At 40.8% G+C, this 20560-nt stretch overlaps 1 protein-coding gene and 1 long non-coding RNA gene across 2 annotated transcripts in view; one reads left to right on the top strand and one right to left on the bottom strand.

Annotated features, from left to right (window-relative positions):
• Positions 1 to 20445, top strand: part of LOC103677640 (phosphatidylinositol 3,4,5-trisphosphate 3-phosphatase TPTE2-like) — a 149853-nt gene extending 129408 nt beyond the window's left edge. The window contains exons 15-19 of the mRNA XM_008706900.2: positions 794 to 899; positions 12807 to 12898; positions 15561 to 15656; positions 17081 to 17151; positions 18591 to 20445. Coding sequence (XP_008705122.2) covers positions 794 to 899; positions 12807 to 12898; positions 15561 to 15656; positions 17081 to 17151; positions 18591 to 18705 — 480 coding nt within the window. The 3' untranslated portion in view covers positions 18706 to 20445. The remainder of the gene's footprint in view (positions 1 to 793; positions 900 to 12806; positions 12899 to 15560; positions 15657 to 17080; positions 17152 to 18590) is intronic.
• On the bottom strand, positions 2001 to 3235 carry LOC103677639. The gene is made up of 3 exons (XR_572485.2): positions 3128 to 3235; positions 2452 to 2668; positions 2001 to 2329 (listed from the first exon to the last, which is right to left on the bottom strand). It is a non-coding gene; the product is annotated as an uncharacterized LOC103677639 (long non-coding RNA).
• Positions 20446 to 20560: the final 115 nt, after the last annotated feature.

The raw sequence follows: 20560 nt of genomic DNA, 5'->3' as shown, positions 1-20560 counted from the left end.
ACCCTTCGATCTCATGACCCTGAGATCACAACCTAAGCCAAGACCAAGAGTCAGATGCTTAACCAACTACGTCACCCAGGCGCCCCCAGAACACTTCCACTTCCTGAAGAGTCAAGGGGAGGGGCGCCTGGCTGGCTCAGTTGGTAGAACGTGAGACTCTCGATCTCAGGGTTATAAGTTCAAGCCCCATGTGGGTGTAGAGATTACCTAAAATTAAAAAAAATATCTTAAGTCAAGGAGAGCCCTTGTGAGCAGTTTGCCACAAGAGAAGGACTAGGCTAAGAGAATCCAGGGCTTCCTCGCGAAAGTAGAATTAGAGCTGGCTGCAGGGATAAGAGCATATGTATCTACCTCGTGGTGTGTGGAGGTCTCCTTGAGCCCTTTCATGACTCGGAAGCTACTCTCTGTGGAACCACAAATCTCCCTTTAACCCAGTCACAGCTAAGGCTCCCCCCAGACTGAGCTTTTCCACAGTCGCACTAACTACATCTTGGTGTAATGTTGTAGCTTTTCCTGCTGGTTCTGGTAGGTGCCCTCTCAATCACAAGTAGCCTGTAAACAACACCGGTTCCCTTCTTGTTCCTTTCCCACAGCCCTGAGTTCAGTATCTTTCTTCTAAGGGAGATAGTCAGTCACGAGGCAGCAAAAATAAACATGCTGGGTTATATAATGGTGCTCGAGAAATGTTTCTTTAATTAATGATTCTCCTTAAATTCTATGTAAAAAAAAAATCAGGAATGCTGAGTGTAGACTTTTCATCTCCACTTAAATTGAGGCTTCTGTTGTTTTGCAGAATAGATATGTTGGATATTTTGCAGATGTGAAAAATATCTACAACATGAGTCTCCCTCCAAGGAAAACGCTTAAGATAAAAAAAATCGTCATTTATTCCATTCATGGTAAGTGCTTTATGTGTAATTGGAGAATTGGGCAGGAGGGCAATGTTCCGACTCTTCCGGCGTGGGACGGTTGCTCCTAACTGTCTGTACCGACAGTCCCAACTCATGGCTGTCCTTTTGTGCATCCTCACATATGAGCCCCTCTCCCCAGAAGAGCCCAACCACCCTTAGATGTCCTCTCTCACCATTCTGGGGGGCTCCATCCCCTTCTCTTTTCTCCTATTCTCACTGCTGCCTTGGCCTCAGCCCAGGGTGGGGTTTTCAGAATAGGACCTCTGATGGAGAAGAGAGGAAGGGCTCATGAGCCCTGGAGACCACCTCTTCCTCAAGTCCACCTCTAGTTTGGGGTTCATCTTGGCACCCCTGTATCATTTTCTCAAGTGCTCCTTTCAGAAATCCCTTTTTTCCCTCTCATCACTCTGGTCTCTCCCTCTCCCCTCCCTCCTCCACCTTTAATCCCCTTACCCCTAGCCTCTCAAGATGTCTTAATATGTCTTAAATACACAAAGATGTCTTAAATCCCCGAACAGCAAATGAATTTTGTTGCCAGAAATTCTTTATCAATAACCACCAAGTGCTGCTCTGGGCTAGCCCCTATGCTAGTGTTTCTCTGACCCTAAGAAGGAGAGGAATGAGATAGATAGATAGATGATAGATAGATAGATAATAGATAGATGGGTAGATAGATGGATAGATGGATAGATAGATAATAGATAGATGGATAGATAGGTGGGTGGGTGGATGGATGGATAGATAATAGATGGGTAGATGGATGGATGGATAGATAATAGATAGATGGGTAGATGGATGGATAGATAGATAATAGATAGATGGGTAGATAGATGGATGGATAGATAGATAATAGATAGATGGATAGATAGGTGGATGGGTGGATGGATGGATAGATAGATAGATAATAGATAGATGGGTAGATAGATGGATGGATAGATAGATAATAGATGGGTAGATAGATGGATAGATGGATGGATGGATAGATAGATAATAGATAGATGGGTAGATAGATGGATGGATAGATAGATAATAGATAGATGGATAGATAGGTGGATGGGTGGGTGGATGGATGGGTAGATAGATAATAGATGGGTAGATAGATGGATGGATGGATGGATAGATGGGTAGATAGATAGATAGATAAAGAGCTGACCACAGTGTTGGGCACACAGACACTGGGCCCTGCCCAGCTGAGGGGGAAGAGAAGCTTCCTAGGGAGCACCACCCAGTCATCCCTACCAGAATCTACATAAACACAGAAAGGGGGTTGGGAGAAACCTGGACTCTCTAGGGGGCGTCTTTCAGCCTTCTAGCTCTTATTAGTTATTACCAGGAGTAAGAGTCCATATAAACTTCGAAAGAGCTGACTGTTCACCCGCTTCAAGAAGGTCAGGAGAGAGACCGGGATCCACCATCACCTGGGGAGGCAGGAAAATCAGTCAGATCATCCATCTCTGGGACTTGAGGAAGGAAGAGGAAGGGGAGGGGAAGAGGAGGAGGGAGGGAACTGTCCTCAAGTCTCTAATTCTCCATCACCCACCTTGCTTCCTGCACAGCTCACAGGGGCAGCTGCAGAACAGGGCCACCTCAATGGGGATGGGGTGGGGCCCCACTCTCACTGCCAGAGGCGCAGCAGGGAGCGATGCTCTGACTCCCCGAAGTCAGACTGTGGACCATGAGGAGGTGCCGGGTCTCTCATGGGTGGTATGGTGCCAGGGCGTTGGTATCCATCCAGACAGCCTAGTATTTTTAGCTTTCTGGGGAGTCACACAAAATAAGATCTAGATATATTTTTTTTAACATTCGATCCAATTAGTCAGAAATAAAAGAATCCAAAACTGCATAGTCAAAAATTACAGTTAAAGTATGAAATGCTTTTTTCAAATTATTTCTATATCCTTTCTTCCCCCCGCCCCCACACAGAGGTGGTGGTGAGGAATTTTAACGGATTACCACAAACAGATCGCATAGGTTTCTGGCTTGTGAAAAACGAATGTCAACCCAGTAGCATTGTTTCTGTGGGAAATTTTGGTCTAGGTTTCCAAACAAGTATTGTGCAGGCAGACTGGCAGAAGGCTGCCTGTGGATATAAATGAGCAACTGTTTGTGAAAAGGCTTTGCACACTGCAAAGTCCTCTAGGCAGTCCATTATGACGGTTTCACGGGCTGTGTGTGAATTAGGAGGGACAGGGTTGTCATGGGTCCTAATGGCTGACCTCACTCAGAATTCTGGCTGCTATCACGCCTCCCCAGGGCAGAGCCAGGCTTGTCCAACAGGTGTCAGAAGGTAGGGGACAGCAATGTTTTGCCCTGTTCCTTTTCCACATTCATTGGGGTCCTGCAAAAAGAGTAGACCCCTTTATTCTATAACAGGAAAAACAACACAGCCAGCCATTGGAGCAGTTTTTCCTACCGAGAAATATAAACTCAACCATAAAACCAACTCAGGGGCATGAGAGCCAGTATTGTATCTGAGTGTATACTCTGCTGAATTTCCTCTTTGTTAACAATGGGACCAACCCCTGTGAGTACTAAACTGTTCCAGACAGGCAAATGGGCATTTAGTTCAACGGAGTTTTAATATATTTCTAACATGAGTAGTGAGAATGGGAATTGTTTCTCTAAATTCTAAGCTTAAAAATGTTTTTAATAAGTTCTAGAATTTCGTATGTTTCTCAGGCTGTTGTTATATCCTAAGACTGTGACTTCTCTGTTAATATTTTAAATTTTATATAAACTCTGGAGAAATATTGTTTAGTTACAACGGTAAGGTGCTGATGTGGAGAACAGGAGCTAACCCAAATGTATGAATACTGCAAGGGAAAACTGGGAGAGACTTCCATGGGTTTGGTTTGCTAGTCTCGGGCTAACCTAAAATAGATGATAAAAGGCCAGTTTGAGATTCCTCCTGAAGACTTCCAGACAGTGTTGTAATCTTACCATGTGGGTCCAGGCTTGCAGAGCCAACTGAAGAAGGGCTGCATGGTAAGTTACCATTCTTTCTGCACCCATGTAAATAATCAGGCCAAAGCTAATGACACCAGCCTTTTTCTTATTTTTTTTAAATTTTACTTATTATCCTCTTATCCCCTCATTAGCTTGTCCATCAAGCTGTACCCTCTAGGCTAAGAAGTCCTGTTAGCCTTTGGGGTTGGAGACTCTTGGTGCCCCATCAAGATCCCCTTAGATCCCTTCCACCAGCTCTGTGCTCCCACCCCCCAGCCTCTACCCCTCTTTGCTATAATCTTTGGAGAATTACTACTGGAGCCAACTCACTTATATGGAACCAAAAATCCCTGAGAGTAACACCACCCTGTTGAGCAGCCCATAGGCAATGAGTAGCAGCCATACAAAAACTCAACTCCATTGCTTCAAAGTATGGCAAACTCCGCAGTATAACTTACACTAAAGAATCCACCATGGACCAAGCTGAATCTACTAAACCCACCCTTCCTTGGCTCTTATGAATGGACTCCTCCTAGGAGCACTTCCTTTATAAATCACTAGCACCCGAAGGATTGGCTCAGGGTCCACTTTTGGGAGAATTCAACCAGTGACCACTCATTTGCTTACATTGAGGTGTATTTATACCTCTGTATTTATAACACTGTATTTACTTAGTCTATGTCAGGTGATGTACTGTATATTGCAAATGGCATGAGGACAGAGACCATTATTCATTCATCTTTGAATCTCCCAGATCATGACACATAGTTGGAGCTCAGTAAATCTCTGTTGACTTGAACTAGAATGTCTCTGGCACATCTCCCCACACCCTGTCCACCCCTCATCATCCACTTCTCTGACTTTATTCCCCACCTCTCTGTCCATAAATCAGCTCCAGCAACAATGGCTTTCTTCTTCATTTGTTGTTGTTGTTGTTGTCACTCTTTTATGGTAACGATTCTTGGACTTCTACATGTTGTCTTCCCCTTATTTTTATAAACTTTTTCTTTATTGACGTATACTTGACACAAAATGCTACATTCACTTTAGATATATAACCTAGTGATTGGACAAGTCTATACGTTATGTTACACAAGTGTAGCTCCCATCCATCACCATACAATATTACAGTTTCACTCACCGTATTTCCCATGCTGTACCTTTTATCCCCATGACTTACCCATTTCATTTCTTCACCTATTTTGTGCATCTCCCCAGCTGCCTTCCCTCTGGCAACCATCAGTTTGTTCTCTGTATTTACAGGTCTGGTTCTACTTTTTGTTTGTTCATTTGTTTTATTTTTTAGATTCCACATATAAGCAAAACCATATGGTATTTGTCCTTTTTAGTCTGGCTTATTTCACTTAGCATAATACCTCTGTAGGTCCATCCATGTTGTCACAAATGGCAGAATCTCATCCTTCTTATGGGTACTATTCCATTGTGTGTGTGTATTTAGATACCACCTCTTTATTCATCTCTCAGTGCACACTCGAGTAGCTTCCATGTCTTGGCTATTGTAAATAATGCAGTAATAAATGTAGAGGAGCAGATGTCTTTTCAAATTACTGTTTTTGTCCTCTTTGGGTAAATAGCCAGTAGTGCAATTACTGGATCATATGGTATTTCTATTTTTCATTTCTTAAGGAACCTCAATACTGTTTTCCACAGTGGCTGCAGCAATTTACATTCCAACCAATAATGCACAAGGGTTCCTCATTCTCCACATCCTTGCCAGCACTTGTTATTTCTTGTCTTTTTGATTTTCGCCATCCGGGCAGGTATCAAGCGATATATTACTGTGGTTTTGATTTGCATTCCTCTCATGATGAAAGATGCTGAGCATCTTTTCACGTGTCAGCCATCTGTATGTCCTCTTTGGAGAATATTCAGGTCCTATGCCCACCTTTAAATTGGATTGTTTTTTGGTGTTAAGTTTTATAAGTTCTTTATATATTTTGGATATTAACTCCTTATCAGATATATCATTTGAAAATATCTTCTATTCAGGAGGTTGCCTTTTCAACTTTTTGGTGGTTTCCTTCACTGTGCAAAAGCTTAATGTGGAGTAGTCCCAATGGCTTATTGTTCCTTTCATTTCCCATACCGGAGGAGACATAACTAGAAAAATGTTGCTAAGGCTGATGTTTTAGAACATATAGTCTTCCAAAATGGAATCAGGAAGAAATAGAAAATTTGAACAGACCAATTAGTAGCAATGGAATTGAGTCAGTAATCAAAAAACTCCCAACAAACCGAAGTCCAGGGCCAGACGGCGTCACAGGTGAATCTACCAAACAGTTAAAGAAGAGTTAGTACCTGTTCTCAAACTGTTCCAAAAAATAGAAGAGGAGGGAAAGCTTTCAAAATCTTTAAGATGCCAGCATTTTCTTGATACCAAAATGAGATAAGATACTAACAAAATATGGGGCGCCTGGGGGGCTCAGTCGGTTACGTGTCTGCCTTTGGCTCAGGTCATGATCCTGGGGTCCTGGGATCAAGCCCTGCGTCGGGTTCCCTGCTCAGCAGGGAGCTTGCCTCTCCCTCTCCCTTTGCCCCTCCCCTCACTCTCATGCACACGCTAATAGATAAATAAAATCTTTAAAAAAAAAAAAAAAAGAGAGACACTACCAAAAAAGAAATCTACAGGCCAATATCTCTGATGAACATAGACGTAAAAATCCTCAAAAAATATTAGCAAATTGAATCCAACAATATGTTTTAAAAAAATTCACCATGATCCAATAGAATTTATGCCAAGAATGGCAAGTGTGGCTCAGTATCTTCAAATCAATCAACATGATAGATCACAAGAAAGCATAAAAACCATATGACCATTTCAATAGATGCAGAAAAAGCCTTTGACAAAGTACAACATCCATTCATGATAAAAATTCTCAAAAAGGAGGGTTAGGGGGAACATACCTCAACATAATAAATGCCATACATAAAAAACTCACGGCTAACATCATCCTCAATGGTGAAAAACTGAGAGGTTTTTCTCTAAGATCAGGAACAAGACAAGGATGTCCACTCTCACTACTTTTATTTTTAAAGATTTTATTTATTTATTCGACAGAGATAGAGACAGCCAGCGAGAGAAGGAACACAAGCAGGGGGAGTGGGAGAGGAAGAAGCAGGCTCATAGCAGAGGAGCCTGATGTGGGGCTCGATCCCATAACGCTGGGATCATGCCCTGAGCTGAAGGCAGACGCTTAACCGCTGTGCCACCCAGGCACCACCACTCTCACTACTTTTATTCAACATAGTACTGGAAGTCCTGGCCACAGCAGTCAGACAAGAAGAAGAAATAAAAGGCATTCAGATTGGTAAGGAAAAAGTAAAACTGTCATTATTGGCAGATGCCATGATTCAATATATAGAAAACCCTTCACTGGGGCGCCTGGGTGGTCCAGTTAGTTAAGCGTCCAACTCTTGGTTTTGGCTCAGGTCATGATCTCAGGGTTGTGGGATCGAGCACCGAGTTGGGCTCTGCACTCAGTGTGAGTCTGCTTGGGATTCTCTCCCTTACCCTTACCCTCTCCCTCCCCGCCCTGCCCCCCTGCTCATGCTCTCTCTCTAAAATAAATAAAATCTTTAAAAAAAAAAAACCCTCACCAAAAACATCCAGAACTGACAATTCAGTAAAGACACAGGACACAAAATTAACATGCAGAAATCTGTTGTCTTTCTATACACTAATAATGAAGTAGCAGAAAGTTAAGAAAACAATGCCATTGTTAAAATTTTAAATTGTTAAAATGTCCATACTACCCAAAGCAGTCCACAGATTTAATGCAATCCCTATCAAAATACCAACAATATTTTTCAGAGAAATACAACAAATAATCCTAAAATTTGTGTGGAACCACGGAAGACCCTAGATAGCCAAAGCACTCTTGACAAAGAACAAAGCTGGAGGTATCACAATCCCAGATTTCAAGATACACTACAAAGTTGTAGTAACAACAAAAATAGACACATCAATGTACTGTCACACAAAAAAAGACACATCAATGGAACAGAACAATGAGCCCCCAAATAAACCCATGTTTTTACAGCCAATTAAACTATGACAAAGGAGGCACGAATATACAATGGGAAGAATACAGTCTCTTTAACAAGTGGTGTTGGGAAAACTGGGCAGCTACATGCAAAGGAGTGAAACTGGACCACTTTCTTACACCGTATACACAAACTCAGAGTAGATTGAAGACCTAAATGTGAGATCTAAAACCATAAAATTGATAGAAGAGACCATGCACTGTGATTTCTTTAACACAGCCACAGCAACATTTTCCCACATCTCCTAAGGTGAGGGAAACAAAAGCAAAATTAAACTGTTGGGACTAAACCAAAATAAAAAGCTTTTGCACAATGAAGAAAATCAACCAAACAGAGAACCTACTGAATGGGAGAGGATATTTGTAAATGATACATCTGATAAAGAGTTAATCCAAGATATATAAAGAACATACATAACATGACACCAAAAAACAAACTATCAGATTAAAAAATGGGCAGAAGACCTGAATAGACATTTTTCCAAAAAGAACATATACACGGGCAACAGACACATGAGAAGATTATCAACATCACTAATCATCAAGGAAATATGGCTCAAAACCACAATGACCTATCACTTTATACCATCAGAATAGCTAGAATAAAGAACACAAGCAAGTGTTAAGGAATTGGAGAAAAAGAAACCCTTGTACATTGTTGATGGAAATGCAAACTGGTGCAGGCACTGTGGACAATAGGTTAGAGTTTCCTCACAGAATTAAAAATAGAATTACCATATGATCCAGTAATTCCACTACTGGGTATTTACCCAAAGAATATGAAAACACTAATTTGGAAAGATATATATACCCCTATGTTTACTGCAGCATTATTTACAATAGCCAATATATGGAAGCAACTCAAGTGTCCATCAATAGATAAATGGATAAAGAAGAGTTGGCATATATATGTACATGTATGTATAATGGAATATTATTCAGCCATAAAAAAGAATGAAATCTTTCCATTTGAACGACATGAATGGACCTAGAGGGTATATCGTTAAGTCAATCAGAAATACAAATACCATATGATATTCATATAGTAATTTAAGAAACAGAACAAAGAAAAAGACAAAAAACTACAGTCTTAAATACAGAGAACAGACTGGTGGTTGCCAGAGGAGAAGTGGGGTGGGGGATTGGTGAAACAGATAAGAGGATTAATAGTACACTGACCTTGATGAGCACTGAGTAGTGTATAGAATTGTTGAATCATATTGTACACCTGAAACTAATATAGCACTTAGGTTAATTATACTCAGTGTGCACAGTTGACTGCTGGTCCTAAAAACCTATTAAGCCCCACTAGTTTTCAAAGCCAAACGTTATGGGGACTTGTCTTCTCAGTGCAGGTCTCCTGTGCCTGCTGTGGGGTCTGAGCCTCTTGCTTCTTCATGCTCGGGGTTCCCTCTTGCTTATGGTTAGTCTTACCGAGGGTTTGGTCCTCAACTGTGTCTCCATCTCACCTACCCTTTTCGATGTGGCCTCCACTGTGCTGTGGAAAGTCTGTTCTGCCAGTCTTTGGGTCCTTGTCAGAGTTAGCTGCACTGATGTGGCTGTTACCTTGGTGTGTCTGTGGGACAAGGTGAGCTCAAGATTCTCCTACTCGGCCATCTTCCCAGCCACAAAAAACAGCCAGCATATAATCTTTATCCTCCTTTTGCTAATGTGGTGTACCATGTTGACTGATTTGAAAATATTGAACCATCCTTGCATCACCAAAATAAATTACTGCTGATCGTGGAAAATGATCCTTTTAATGTATTGCTGAATGTAGTTTGCTAATATCTTGTTGAGAATTTTTATATCTATGTTCACTGGGAATACTGGCTTGTAGTTTTATATTTTTTTGTAGTGACTTTTGTCTGGTTTTGGTATGGGTAATGCTGGCCTTATAGAATATATTTAGAAGTTTTCCTTCCCCTTCTATTTTTTGGGATAGTTTGAGGGCATAGGTATCAACTCTTCCCTGCATGTTTGGTAGAATTCACCTGTGATTCCATCTGGCCCTGAGCTTTACTTTGTTGGTAAAGTTGTTTGATGATTGATTCAGTTTCATTTCTAGTCATTGGTCTGTTCAGATTTCCTGTTTCTTCCTGACTCAGTGTTAGAAACATAAGCCTTCTTTTGGAATAAGAATAATCTTCCTTTGAGATTGTTATGATCAAAGCAGAATGGGAATGGGGAGACGGTCAGAAGAAAGGGGGAAAGGAAAGGCTTTGAAATGAGTATTTTGTCGAGTGCACTCTCCTGGGATTATCTCAACCTCTCATGATCTTTAAGCTCTTTATAACTCTAAGTTGTAGAAAATGAATAATACTGTAAATAATTTTTGTACATAAAAATACAAATTAGTTGTGTGTAGTGGAATGCAACTGATTATTGAGCCATTTTGTATCTGTAAACTCACGTCATCAGCTTTACCCCCCTATAGATGCGCAGTACTTTTTTTAATTGAAGTACAACTAACATACATTAGCTTATATTAGCTTCAGGTGTACAATATAATGATTTGATAATTTTATACATTACTCAGTGTTCATCAAGATTACTCTCATGGGGCACCTAGGGGGCTCGGTCTATTAAGCATCTGCCTTCGGCTCAGGTCATGATCCCATAGTCCTGGGATCAAGCCCCAAGGCAGGCTCCCTGCTGGGTGGGGAGCCTTCTTCCTCTGCACCTCCCCCAGCTTGTGCTCACTCGTGCTCTCTCTCTCTCAAATAAATATCTTTAAAAAAAAATAAGTTTACTCATTATCCCCCTTTATTTCACCCATCCCTCCACCCACCTCCCTTCTGGCAACCACCTGTTTGTTCTCTGGAGCCTTCTTCCTCTGCACCTCCCCCAGCTTGTGCTCACTTGTGCTCTCTGGGAGCCTTCTTCCTCTGCACCTCCCCCAGCTTGTGCTCACTCGTGCTCTCTCTCTCTCTCTCTCAAATAAATATCTTTAAAAAAAAATAAGTTTACTCATTATCCCCCTTTATTTCACCCATCCCTCCACCCACCTCCCTTCTGGCAACCACCTGTTTGTTCTCTGTATTTTATTTTATTTTAAAGATTTTATTTATTTATTCGACAGAGATAGAGACAGCCAGCGAGAGAGGGGACACAAGCAGGGGGAGTGGGAGAGGAAGAAGCAGGCTCATAGCAGAGGAGCCTGATGTGGGGCTCGATCCCATAACGCCAGGATCACGCCCTGAGCCGAAGGCAGACGCTTAACCGCTGTGCCACCCAGGCACCCCATGTTCTCTGATTTTTTGTCATTTTTTTTTTAATTCCACATGAGTGGAATCATATGGTTGTCTCTCTCTGACTTATTTCACTTAGCATTCTCTAGGTCCATCCACATTGTTGCCAATGGCAAGATTTCATTTTTTTTTTTTTACAGCTAAGCAGTATTCCATTGTGTGTGTGTGTGTGTGTGTGTATATACACTGTATATATATACACACACACACACACACACACACACACACATCTTTACTACATCTTCCTTATCTGTTCATCTGTAGACAGGCGCTTGGATTGCCTCCATACAGTGGCTATTGTAAATACTGCTGCAATAAAAACATAGGGGTGTATATATCCTTTCAAGTTAGGGTTTGCATATTCTTTGGGTAAATACTTAGTAGCAAAAGTACTGGACCATATGGTAATTCTATCTTTAATTTTATGAGGAAACTCCATACTGTTTTCCCCAGTGGCTTGTAGTTTACTTTGAACCAGCTGTAACATTTTATTGGTTTTTTATTAATTAATGAGTTAAATAAAATTTTTGACACGTATTTTAAAAATGCAAGGTACAGGACAGTGCTATGGTACGCAACAATTTCTGTAAAACAGAAGTGGGAAATAACATGTATTCATATTTGTGTGTACATACATAAAAATCATATTTGATTATATGTGCATAAAATACCATTTGGAGCTGGAGAAATAAACAGGTGGGAGTGGGTGAGACAGACTCTTCATCTCACGTCTTTTTTACCTTTTTAACTGTGTAAATACGCTTTATTTTAAAAGTTTTAAATGTGTGGGAATGAAGCTTATAAATCAGTGCCCTTTCCTATCATGTGATAAGTATTTGAATTAATTTACATTTCACTGATTTCTGGTGGACATCAGTGCAAAGGAGTTCTGCAACTGGAATGGGCTGGGGGAAATAAGCCTAAGAAATGATGACACAATACAAATTAATAATGTGGTATTAGTGAAAACAATGCAAATACAATATGAACATCTAGAATGATTAATACGTGACTTAGTTAGAATATTTATTTCCATATCTTTACTTCTGTGCATGTTTATGACATTTATGGTTAAAAGAAAAGCAGTAAGAATTAATTGAAGGCTTGAGAAACCAGCCCTTTAAGAACTACTAAAAGGGGGTCATTTGAATTGAATAAAGAGCGAGAAACCATTTGTCTGTAGATGTATCCTGAATGCCACAGGAATGTTTGGTTACAGCTGTCCAATATCTTCTTAGAGACTGCCCTAGGAACTGGAGTTAGACGAGGGCAAGAGGAATTTGACTGTTTATTTAGAAACATTATGGGATGTCTGAATGAAGCAAGCAACACATTAGCAGAAAAGGTTGCAACTCACCAACCTGATTTTTTTTTTTCTAGAAAGGGGAGAGATGAAATTCAAAGTTTTAGAAGATGAACTATATGTCTTTTTTCCCCCTCCAGCTTTATAAATTGTGCTTTAGGAGACAAAGCTGGGCTCAAAGCTTTGTCTTCTGGAGATGGAATCCAAGCAAGACCAACGTGATTCAATATTGACACACTGTTAGCTGGGATAATTTTCTGTTTAATCCATAATGTTAATCGGTGAGACATTTTGCTCTTTGCTCTAACGAGTCTAACTTTATTTCCTTCAGGTGTTGGAAAAGGCAATGGAAGTGACCTAAAAGTACAAATAATAGTGCAGCACAAGATCGTCTTTTTCTGTTCAGCTTCCAAAAACTGTCAGGTAAGAGCATGTAAACTGAAAATTCTGGTGTTTGTTTTAAATCTCAATGTTAAACCAGCATGTTGACCATCACTCGCCACAAAGACAGACTCTGTTGTTTTCTGGTGACCATCCAACCTGGTGTCCCTGGGTTTGGATGCAAGTCAGAGATCAATTAAACGCATTATTCAAAATAGTTTTTTCAGGGCATTTTCCAGAATATATTTTCAGTTGAGAGTGTTGCTTGGCCTTTCATTTTTCCACACAGGCCAAGCATGTTCCCAGGAATCGATCAGAATTTTAAATTCATGTATCTGGTCATGTTTCGCCATATTGTCTTGGTCACTTTATAATAGGGCATCGATTCTGAAATTTTAGTGTGCATGTGAATCACCTAGGAGCTCGTAAAGATGCAGATACCTAGACTGTACCCCAAAAGTATGATTCAGGAAATCCAGAATGGGGCCCAGGCATCTCTAGAGTTAGCAATGTCCCAAGTGATTCTACCTCAGATGTCCTATGGGACTGCACTGCGAGAAGGAGCGCAAGAGTGGTCGGACGGGGGCAGATCTCTTTGCCCGAAGCAATGGGACCTGACAGTCTGCTTTCTTACATGTTGACGCAGTGCCTTAGACTACCCACCTTTTCTAAAGCAAGAAGAAAGCTTCCTGCATCTAAAAAGTATAAACCCTCAAAATTCTCTCGCAAGGTTTTGTCTCTCTTCTTCTATTGCTTCTCCAACACCACTCCTTCCCCCTTGCCCCTCGGAAGACACTCACCCAGACCTCATCCTTGACTTCCTGTTCTCTCTGCACACACTCTACTCTTGGTTCTGCTCATCCATTCCCCAGCTTTAAACTATTTTTTTTTCTTCCATCCACTCTACACATTTACGAGCACCCACCACGGGGCAGGTGCGGGGTCTCTGCCCCAACGATGTAACCACATTTGTCAGTCGGAATTTGTCAGGTGAGCTTTTTCTCTGCTTCTGCAAATGACACCAGAATTCTCTCAGGCCTTAAAATGTAGTAGTATCTTTCTCTCTCTGCTGTGCCCCCACATCCAGTCACTCAGTTCCTTCCTGTTGGTTATACCTTGGGAATCTCTCTTCACTCTCTCCATTCCCTTCTGTTCCCATTGCCACCGCCGAGTCCAGCACCTCATTTGCTCATGCCCGGATTTCTACAACGGTCTCGCTACCTCTTCCTTCTCCTCATACAGTACAGTGTAGAGAGTCCTGCAACATGCGGGTATTTCTCTGCTCCTACTGTGAAAAGCTGTAAGTAGAGCAAAAGAGGAACGCACTGTGCGCCCGTAGCCAAAGCCAGTTAGTATCTTTGGCTCAGTAAATCTGTAAAATAAAGATCACCTCTCAAGTGTCGTGAGGATTAGATTAGATAATATATATCAAGTTGCTTTGTGAGCTATAATCACTAAATAAGTGCTTTAAGTGGTAACTATCGGGCCACTTGGTCACAGGAAATGCCCCTCCGCCCCGTGCTTCGACAACTTATTTCCTGGCTCTTGAACCTTTAAGATCTTTCCCTTTCACACCTGAGAACTGAGCTTATTTCCATCAGCCACTTGACCACAGACTCCATTCTAGATAGATTGGGTGCCCTCTGACCCTTGGAACACAACACTCTCATTTACGTTTCATGTGTTTTCTGGCCTTTTCTCTCCCTCCCCCACACCACCCTGTGCACAGGATTCTCTTTTCACTGTTTCTCATGTATACAAATCTTTCCGTTTCTTCTCCTCTGTGAAGCTTTCTTATTCCATGCTTCTCATTAACCTCCCCAAAGCTCACAACCACACACAGTCTTCATCATGCAGCTTGACGTGTAATTTATACATTCTATTGTTTCTTACGTGTATAGCTCCCTGAAGCATCACCTGAGTCTGCCCCTTCTTTTGTATTTTGCACAAGGACTAGCACAGACTCTTCTCATTGTGCGTGCCGCTATTATACAAGGGTAAATGAGTAACAAAGAAATACTCAGTATAGCTTCAAAGTCCTTCATTCCAGAACCTTGGCCGATCTTTGGTCACTCCATCCAGTAGTCGGCTATGGACAAGGTCTGTGATCCCATCAGCAAAACCTTTTTGATAAAACATGACCAGTTACATATTGCTTTCTGAATGTCAAGGCCAGCTTTAAAACTGAGCTTGAGTGTGTCCCAGCATATGAAAATCAGGTGACACATATTCAACAGTAATGTTTAAATTGTAATAGAAAACTGAATACTTCGGTTTTCAACAGTGCAGTACCATAACCTCCAAACATGTTGGCCTTTTTTTTTTTTTTAAGATTTATTTATTTATTTGACAGAGTACAAGGAGGGGGAGCAGCAGGCAAAGGGAGAGGGAGAAGCAGGCTCTCTGAGGAGGGAGCCCAGTGTGGGGCTCGATCCCAGGACCCCAGGATCACGACCCGAGCTGAAGGCAGACGCCCAACTGACTGAGCAACCAGGCACCCCTCACATGTTGGCCTTTTAAAAATGTGAACAGTATTGCAACTTTATAGAAATAATGATTCGCATTTATTTATATGAGTAATGACTGGGCTGGGAGACCAAGCGTACTTGATAAACCCAGGAAACCTCGATAAGCAAACTGAATTTCACTGTTGTTCCCCCATTGGCTAGGGTTATAGTTCTGAATTCCATGTGACCATTCACAGATTCTTCATGATGTTGAAACAGACAGCGTAATAATTCATCTATCCAACTGCCCACCTGTGTGTGACGATGTGAAAGTGCAGTTTTTCTCTTCTTCGGTGAGTAAGAAACAACCTAGGCCGATGTTCTCGTCTGGCCTTTTGAATGATTCTGATTTGGGTTTCCTTTGCTACAATCCCGGCAAGGAATATGATAGATGCCAACCTCTAGCCAGGGCCGGGGAGAAAAACAAGTCAGGTCTATAACAAAATTTTTTAAAAGAACATAGGTAAAGAGATTTTTGCTCAGTTATTTTTTCTAAATTCTATACAACTTACAAATCAGAAAAGGAGAGGAACCGTGAGAGACTATGGATCCCGGGAAACTGAGGGTTGGGGGGGTGGGTAGCCAGGTGATGGGTATTAAGGAGGGCACGTGTTACAGTGAGCACTGGGGGTTATACACAACTAAGGAATTGTTGAACACTGCATCAAAAACTAATGATGTACTATATGCTGGCTAACTGAACATAATAAAAATTCTATACAATTGCATATATTTTCAAATGAGAAAAAAACCAAGGTATGTTACTCCATAGTAGCGATCACATTTTTGTTTTGGATCTTTAAAACACATCACTCCCCGTAATTTATAAAGTACTTTAAAATGAGGGAGATTTGACTTTCCTTTGAATTGATATATAATTCATTTTAAATAGTATTTTTAACCCAATATTTACCTGATGAAAAATGGGAACGTTTGCCATTAGGAGTAACTTCTACTGAGCAGAATGTACAAGTGTTATTCTGTATGTAACAAATTTCTAAGCCTCAGTAGTTTTTTCTATTAAGATCATCAGGCAGAACGGCCAACAACTAACGATGCTGATCAGTTTAAAGCTTGTATCCTGTGCCCTCTTTCACCCCCTTGCTTGCTCCCTGTTGTGGGACAATCTGTTCGATAGGGAAATGGTATGTGTGTGGAAGCAAAGTGACCTGGGTAGTTTCCCATGCCGGACGGTCACCCTTTGATTACCGAAACCAGTCTGAACTCTAAGTTCATGGTCTCTAAGCAGCACGGCTACAGGCACTCCTGGCCCAGGCAGTGTTGGTAATTTTGTGATTTTCAAGGGCTAGGAGATGAAACCACTTTCAACATGTATAGATATTATTACTGACAGTTAATTATCAACGTAGCTGCTCCTTGTAGAAATGGACAATCTCTTTGGACATAAACTGGCATCATCGGTCTCTGGTCAGCACTATAGAAACTAGATTAGAGGACTGTTGTCTAAGTTTATAAATACAGAAAAAAACTACATTTCCTTACATTTTGATAGAAACAGCAAGAGAAAGAAATGGCCCTTTCTTAAAGCCTCTTCCTTTGTGTCATGAGTGAAAGGTTATATAGACTGTTAAGGGTTGGGTGTTTAATGGCTCCAACTGTTTGACAAATATAGAAAGGAAGGAATTTTAATCTCTTTGGAATTAGTTTTTAGTAGTATTTTTACTATAAAAAATAACTTTTTTTTTTTAAATTTTAGGATCTTCCTAAATACTATGACAACTGCCCATTTTTCTTTTGGTTCCATACATCTTTTATACAAAATAACAGGTATGGCTCTGATATAATCCAGTAGAAACAGCTCCATCTCCAAGGTCTGTGTAAGGCAGAATGACATTCCTACCTTCAATTTATAGAAACCAAGAAATCCTCAAGTCCCCCATTCTTCACTGCCTTTCTCCTCTTATTCTGGCTATGTAAAATAGAGAGCTATTCTTGAGAACCACTGAGGTGTTATCCCCAAAGTCCACGACATAGGACTGTGTCACATGAGTTAAAACACATTCTAATCAGATTAGAATTACCCTATGGCAGGTCCTCCATATGTATTCATCTACTGATGACAGATCGCCCACCAAATTCTATGCCGAAAAGGCAGGCATCCTCGAGAAAGGCTTCAGCTAGTTTAAAGGTGACTGACACACTTAGATCTAAGGAAGAAGTTATAAGACAAAGTATCAGTGAAGACCGCTTTAAAAAAAAAAATCATTAATAGTCTCCCATTTAAAAATGATTTTCTGGTGACTAAATTAGGAAACCTTTTTTTAAAAAGGTAATTAACTGAAGATTACTATTCTAAGGAAACTTCTTCCCTATCTGGAAATTCATTCCTGAGTCTAGAAGTTCTCTAGAATTCTAGTTCTCTAGTACTGCAAGGAGTATTTGTTCCTCAATGCTGAGAAGCCGACACGTACTGGTATCACCATACTATCCATCCTCCAATACAAAAGGGGAAAAATATTTTTTAAAAACTTATGTTTTGAAGTAGTTGATTGTACGTGGCATGAATGCATAGTTCCCATGACATACAATCCTAGCCTTTTCTTCAAATCTGAACCACCTCTCATCATACTTCAAGTCCAGTAAGGCAACAGTAAATGGAACATCTGGTCTACATACTTCTAATAACTATTTAATGGAGTGAACTTTGGATTTGATGGAAAATTTTTACCAAACAATAAACCTTGACTCCCACCATGAACAGAGTCCCCGCAGGAGACAGGTGGACACAGCTTCATTTGGTGCTTCTGCTCCAGGGCAGTACTTGCTAAGGGGCCCAGTTTCATCCTTTACACCGGCATGCTCACAGTGGAGAGGCAACACATTAGATCACTTTTCTCCTCACTTTTATAGAGTCCTAGGTTTCCCTACTACTAGGTACAGCGGTTTTGTTCATTACAAGGCGGTCAATTAGCAAAAGTGCCCTGTTCTCATTGAAGAACCTCTCGGTATTTTAGTACTTGGTTTTAACACACATCTAGTCTGATTTCATATGGCAATTTGTTGTATTAAAGTCAAATGTCACTAATTCCATAAAAGGCAACGTGAGAAGAATCAGTGACATGTTGTTACTGATGATTAAGATTTTGTTCGCTAGTAAAGGGGGAGGGGGAAGACTTGGCTCCAGGGAAGCCGACTGGGATCAGGAGAGGGGCTGAGACTAACCTGGTTGACCTTCTGTGCTTGAAACGATGTTTCTTCTTTTCAAGGCTTTATCTTCCAAGAAATGAATTGGATAATCCCCATAAACAAAAAACATGGAAAATTTACCGTCCAGAGTTCGCAGTCGAGGTATATTTTGATGAAGTCGTAGCTGATACCTGATCAAGTGTAGTTCCCTTTCTAGGACAGAATCATGTTCTTCCCGATCCCTGCCACATATTTATGTCTTCTAAACCTACTTCCTTGCTGGTATACTTATATTTACATTGTATGTACATATGTTTTTGAGAAACCTTAAATATATACAAAGTAAAATGTCAGTGGTGCTTTTTTATTTTCTGAAGGCGCTATGGCAGGGTTGAGAGAACTACTGAGTGTAAGAGCTTGGAAACAACTTTCATATCAAAATAACATTTAAAATGGTTCCTCACAATGCTGTGTGAGGTTTATTATGCATTTTTGGGTAAGTATTCCCTGCTTTCACATTTGTAATTTCAGATTAGAAAGGTCATTTCTATTTTCTTCCTCCACTTGATTTATAAGCTATTTGTTAACAAACATCAGATTGGCGCCAAAACTTGTTTTAAACCCAGAGAACTGTTCATATAAGCAGTCCCACCACTGCTTGTGCTACAAGCTTCAATTACAGTCCTTGGGGAGGACAAGAGACTCTTGGTAAACGTAACCAGATGTTACTGTAGATTCTTTATCCTTTTTTGTAACATCACAGTGAAGTCTAAAGAAATGTCTGCCTAGAGACATCATCTAGATTATTTTAAAATCCACCCCCCTTCGCCTCACCGATCCTGCTCCCAGCCAACTTCATTTAAATTTAGGAAACTCTATGAAGAAAGGTTATCTTTTCATTATAAACACTGGTTAGTCCTGTGTCCACGGGGAATCCTATTCTCTTTGGTACTGGATGCTAAGTACCTTTACGTCCTTGTATCTTAATCGTCCTTATTTATGGACCTGGCCTGGATGCAGGTGCTCTTTTTCCCTCCAAATAGCCCTCCAAGGGTCCCAACTGCCAGTGCAACAGCCCATCTAAAAGGCTTTTTAGGAAAAGATGGGACTTTATTACTCCTGTAATTTGTGTTACAGAAACACGTGTTGCAGCTGAACAGCTTGTACTGTGCCCGTGAAAATGCATGCAGCCTAAGCCAGAGCGGGCAGACCAGGCTGCAGGCTTGGGGCGGGGGGGATACTTAGCTGGCGATAAGGAACGAAGGAAACCCTAATTTTTAAGACTTGCTGTTTGAAAGAAAATTATAGTTACAGTTTCTCTTTCCTAACCCTCCAAGATGCATCAAAATTCCTGGCCATAAGGATTGCCACACTCCTGTGCTTTTGCTCGTATCAAGAGAATTTATGGAGGATGCCTCCTTAGAACCTGAGGTAAATATTTCCGTGAACAACTTGAGAATCATCCATCATGATACAGCGGAAGGATACTGTTTTTGTCAAAAAGAACTAACTACCCTGGAATAGAACTAGCCAAAATGTAATAGGAAGCTTAACTATTTTTAACAACAGAACAGCATCCTGTCCCATCACATGCACAAGGCACAGGGGGAATAATGCTAGCAGGCCAACTTTCACAACTGCAGAATATATTTTATATCCGGAATACTGCCGACAAAAAACAGTGCTCATTGCAATAAATCCACTACCTTGAAATATTACTCTACATAAACACTCCTGACGGCTGGTTCTTAGCATGTAAAGTACTTAAATCATCATATACTCAAATATTAGGTAAATAATTTAATGATAGAATTGCTTTAAACACACGATTTCAAGTTACTGTTTTTGTCTGGAGTACAGAGCTGAAATGGTACAAAGTGTGTCCAAATACCGAACCATGAATTAAGCAAACAAACAAATTGCCCTGATTTAGGTCTCATTCCTTACTCCTACTTGTACTTGCCTCGGACTGTTGCTATTGCAGCTAGTTCAATCTTTCTTTAAAGGACAACGTGTGAGAGGGTCCACTGCCGACAGGCCTAACTCAGCT

This window comes from Ursus maritimus, unplaced genomic scaffold, assembly GCF_017311325.1.
Source record: "Ursus maritimus isolate PB19 unplaced genomic scaffold, ASM1731132v1 scaffold_10, whole genome shotgun sequence".
Taxonomy (NCBI): domain Eukaryota; kingdom Metazoa; phylum Chordata; class Mammalia; order Carnivora; family Ursidae; genus Ursus; species Ursus maritimus.
The sequence above is the reverse complement of the archived record's forward strand: the minus strand, read 5'-3'. Positions and strand labels throughout refer to the sequence as shown.